This window comes from Trypanosoma equiperdum (genome assembly GCF_001457755.1).
Source record: "Trypanosoma equiperdum strain OVI genome assembly, contig: ctg_1960, whole genome shotgun sequence".
NCBI classification, from domain to species: domain Eukaryota; phylum Euglenozoa; class Kinetoplastea; order Trypanosomatida; family Trypanosomatidae; genus Trypanosoma; species Trypanosoma equiperdum.
This window is the reverse complement of record NW_027124016.1, coordinates 1-4,710: the sequence shown is the minus strand read 5'-3', so window position 1 is coordinate 4,710 and position 4,710 is coordinate 1. Positions and strand designations below refer to the sequence as shown.

Below are 4,710 nucleotides of genomic sequence, written 5' to 3'. Positions count from 1 at the left end.
AAAAAAAAAAAAGCAGTCTCCCATGGCGGACGTTGCTGACCCATCGTCAGAACTTATTAATGAGCTACGAGCACTTGTAGTTAGCGGCAGCGGCTTAGTACCACTTGACGAGAGGAAGGTACACACTGTTGTGGAAAACATGACTGATGCGTTTCGTCACTTGGAGTCCATTTCACGGAACCCGTTTGCTGATCCTTCTCAACCTTATTACTCCGGCGCCATGAGGTTTTACAAAGCCAAATGCTTGAGGGATAAGCGCTGCGTGGTGGCATACTTGCTGTGGAGACAGTCGCAGATCACGAAGTCATGGTGGGAGGCCCGGGACAACACAATCTCGAACATGTTAGCTCCGTGTGAGCGAACATTCTTGCAGGATTATAATGATGTCATGGTAGAGTACATGACGTCGTTTGCGGTTCCACTAGATCTTAGGTCATTCACGTGGCGTCCCCCTTCCACGCAGCAGTTGGAGGTGAGGGGACTGGTAAATCATGTGTTCGTTTCCTCCATCACCGGAGCTGTGATTAACCTTTACAAGGGTAAACAGATTCTTTTGGGATTTGAAGAGGCCGAATCGCTTATCCAGCAGGGGGTGGTAGAGCTTGTGGAGTAGTATCACCCTGATTGATAACCAACTGTTACCGTGAGGCAGTTAAGCTGGCGATGGCCTCGTGTGCGTGGTTCTGTGGGGTGACCCAGTTGAGGGAGGTTGTACTTTCCATCTTTTGTTTTCCATCACGTTACGGAAGTGTTCATGAGGGCAACTATGGGACTGCTCCCTTTTATCCTCTTTTCTTTTTCACTGTTTCCCGTTACAAGAGGTCTTTTTGCAACTTCTCTCATTTTGCTGCCTTCCACTCATTTTCTTGTGACACAGCCTCTATAGTTGCGACACCTTTTTATTGTGTCTTTTTATGCTGATTAGTGCTGCTGATGTGAGCAGCGCTGCGCTTAGGGAGGAGATTCAACGGCGGAAAGATTTCTTTGCACTTCTGAATGTTGTGGCGCATCGGATGTATACACCTACGACCGTGGAGTGGCGACTTATAGATCACTGTCTGGGTGAGATAAACTATAGGTTTGCAGACTTTTCTTTTCTTGCGGGTTTTTTATTAGTGATGCCGATTTGCAGACATAAGCGTACAGCGTTTTCACGCTACGTCCTGCCATTTTATGCGGGTCTTGTTGCTTATGACAATGCTCTGAGGTTGACGAACCCGTGCCCTGCAGTTACCTTCTGGAATTCCGTGGTGCTCCTTGACGGTCACTTGGGTGAAACGGCACGTCAGATATATGCGCCCAAGTGCTTTTACAAAGTTGAAAATGGGCATCGCCAGACCGGGGCACCGGTACGTTACGCCACTTTTCTGCACTTGTTGTGGGACACCGTTTCCGTTACCGCAGGTTCACTATTACTTCAGACGCTGTTGCGGTATACTTTCAATCGGTCGAGTTGGATGCACGAGTCGGGAGGCAGCACTGTCACATCTCTTGTCATAAGCACTCGGCTCTTTATTTGGAACGTGTTTGCGCTGAAATCGGAGGACACGAGTGTGGGGCGTGAATACACTCTTAGGTTGAGTCTTCCCCACTTTATCGTATCACCGGGCCTTGTTCATTCTTACCGTAGTCGCCACCTGATTCTTTCACGGTCCTCATTTGGGAGTCACATGTGGTACCTTGCACACTTCCCGTGGGTATATTGCCTCAGTTCTAAAGGTAGAAGTCAAGGCGAGTGAGGCGTGCACGTGTCTGCGATGACGGTAACCGACTTAGCTTCCCTTCCTTTTGTTGCCTTCCTCACATTTTTGTTCATTGATGATAGGAGGACGCGTGACGCGGCATGATGCAACGAAATTAAAACAACCCTGAAAGTTCCTCTTCCTCCATCTGGCATTAACTTTCCCTTCCGGTGGCATGTTCCTCCCGGGATGCCGCTGTTTGTGCAGTTGGGCAAGTGCCTCCGCACTTACATGCTTGCTGATTCCTTCAATGGAAAGGTGGATGGACGGATAACAATCACACTCTTCGTTTTTGTAGATCGCTTCGGATTTTTTCTCCGTTCTCCTTTTGTTTTCGCCTTTTTTTATTTTTGCGGCAGAGACCCTGTGAGTCTCAGGAATAGAGATATGAGGCGGTGCTGTTGTGCCAAAAGCGGAAGGCCTCAGTTTCTCATTGACAGTCCGCACGTTCGCCACAGCATCAATGGCTTTGCTCTGTTCACCAAGGAACTCCAGATGGAGAAGGGTGTGCTGAAGGCGAAGGACCTGAAGAAGGGTCAAGATAATATGAAAGTTATTTCGTCACACTGGAAACAGCTTTCGAATAAAGAGCGAAATGATTATAATAGACGCGCGCGTGAAATAGGGGCCATGAGAGTGCCGAACACCGAAAAGGCATTCAACGACTTTAACCTTCTTATGCGTCTCATCTACCGGAGCGAGGACATCGCAGGCGCAGGGGACGAGACCTTTACCGCACGCATGGTCAGCAATACAATGGCCCAACTCAATCCAGATCAAAAAAAGAAGCTGCGCAAGGAGTTTGTAACTCCGCCAACTAACATAGAAAACAAAACAAAGGAACAAATGAGACATATATCGTGGTATTACCCGCATATGCGGTATTTCGACTCTTTTACCGATATGCTTCAGTCTGTGGCACCCACGCGGAAGGAACTCTTTATCGCCGTCTCACGTGTCTTAAAAGTGAATCGCACCGCTTCCCAGCAGTCTTTGGCGGCGCTGAATCAAAAGTTTGAATCCCTTAAGGGGACTCATCTTAACAAGTTCCGACCCATCGGTGAGGAGGACATCACCTCTTTCGAGAAGTATTGTGCGTCGAATTGCGCCGGCTTTGACGTCCACGCCTTTAATATCATACGGCTATTTGCCCAGTTCCGTGGTCTGGTGACAGCGAAGAATTCTCCGAAGGGACAAGAAGCCATACAGTACAAAATGTTAATGGAAGCGGACCGCTTTCGTGAGAGTCTGTATTTCAAGGCCTTGCGCAATTTGGAGAGGGCCAAAGCTGGTCGAACTGCCGACCACGGGACGTACATTTCATACTTTTACCCAGATGGGGTATCCGTGCCACCCAAAACGTACGGGATAGAAACCCACTTGAACGATGTTCATGTCGCTACGCTGCTGGCTGAAACAAGGTTTGGGAGGTCTGTCTACGATGATGTTCTGGAGCGGACGGGCTGTTTCCGCAGCAAAGAAGCTAACCAGCTGCTTAGGGAGACGTACATAAACCCTACAAGCAAGAAAAAAGGGAAAGAATGAAGTAACGATTATAGATACATAAACCATTTCCTCTCATTTTTTCCCTCTCTCATGATTACTTTTTATGTTTTCCTCCTTTTCTTGTTGCATTATGTTACTTGGGGGCATGCGCGTACGGGTGAGTGCTGGTGTTCGGGCTGTTAGGGAAGATGACAATTAATACATGTTCACGTGTGAAGGTCCCGACATATGGCATTTGTACTTTTTTTTTTTGCGAACTGACGGAAGTTGGTTCTCCTTGCCGGTCGTGCATTCCGCCCTTCTCTCTCCCTTCCAATTCGCTACCATTTTTTTTGAAATTTCCTTTTCCACTGCTCTGCTTTATGAGGTGTAGAAGCAGATTGTGACGGTGCGACATTTCAATGTATTCTATGACAGTATAGCCTTTTCACTTGTTTGTAACTGCTGAATTCTTTAAACTCTCGGCATTTGTTACCTTTTCTCCCCGAGCATCGGCAGCATAACCTTTTGTTTTGCCTAGAGGACATCTCACTCTCTTAGCATAGTACTCATTGTGCACAGTTGGACACTACGTCATGTTCATGAACAAGCCCTTTGGCAGCAAGCGCTGCGAACCCTTCCACGAGTCGGAGCACCTTTGTGAGGCGTTTGCCATCACTGAAGCAATCCTCGCTCGCTATCAGCGTGGGAAACGCAGCTTTACGTCCTCCGAAAAAAGTGGACTGGCAGCCCTTATCAAACGTATTCCTTATGATATCCTTGTTGAGGTTCTCGATCAAAGCGGATTTACTCCAACAAGCAATGCAACACCCCCCGTTGATTATTTAGCTATGATGGAGCACACAATGACGCACGGTGCGTCTATTACACACGCCCTGCAGTACCTTAACGATTTGATGACTAAGTGTACCGGGTGCCCGGGGATTCGTACATATTACCATAACCCCAACGATGACGTTCTGGCCGATCCCGTTCACGACACGGCAGCATTGATTGATGAAACAACAGCCGTGGGAAAGTCGGTTGTAACTAAACAGTACCTTAATATAGCTGGGGCTCACTACATACCCTTGATCCACGGAGATATTGTGGTTGGTTGTGTAGAGGTACCCCGCTTTTCGGGAAATCTTGAGGAGTTGCCATCATTCCCATCTCTCATAAGAGCTGTGACATGCACCGCACACAAATTCATTGAGGAAGCGAGAATCAACTGGAACAGGGAGAAGGCGGAAGCTATGTTGCAAATGGCGACCAGGTTGGCCCGTGACAATCTTGATGAAACAGTACTTGCATCTTCTATCATGAACACTGTCAAGAGTCTCACGGAAAGTGCACGTTGCAGTCTCTTCCTTGTGAAAGACGACAAGCTTGAAGCGCATTTTGAGGATGGTAACGTCGTTTCCATACCCAAGGGAACAGGCATTGTAGGGTATGTGGCGCAAACTGGTGAGACTGTTAATAT

General features: G+C 47.8%; 3 protein-coding genes across 3 annotated transcripts; all 3 read left to right on the top strand.

Annotated features, from left to right (window-relative positions):
* Window positions 1-22: 22 nt before the first annotated feature.
* On the top strand, window positions 23-613 carry TEOVI_000558600 (uncharacterized protein; the record flags this gene model as incomplete). The annotated part of the gene is made up of 1 exon (XM_067223761.1): window positions 23-613. The coding sequence occupies one exon, from the start codon at window positions 23-25 to the stop codon at window positions 611-613; it is 591 nt and encodes a 196-aa protein (XP_067079862.1).
* Window positions 614-914: 301 nt separating this feature from the next.
* On the top strand, window positions 915-1,739 carry TEOVI_000558500 (uncharacterized protein; the record flags this gene model as incomplete). The annotated part of the gene is made up of 1 exon (XM_067223760.1): window positions 915-1,739. The coding sequence occupies one exon, from the start codon at window positions 915-917 to the stop codon at window positions 1,737-1,739; it is 825 nt and encodes a 274-aa protein (XP_067079861.1).
* A 390-nt stretch (window positions 1,740-2,129) lies between these two features.
* Window positions 2,130-3,287, top strand: TEOVI_000558400 (HMG-box domain containing protein, putative; the record flags this gene model as incomplete). The annotated part of the gene is made up of 1 exon (XM_067223759.1): window positions 2,130-3,287. One exon carries the CDS (start codon window positions 2,130-2,132, stop codon window positions 3,285-3,287), a length of 1,158 nt encoding a protein of 385 aa, XP_067079860.1.
* Between the last annotated feature and the right edge of the window lie 1,423 nt (window positions 3,288-4,710).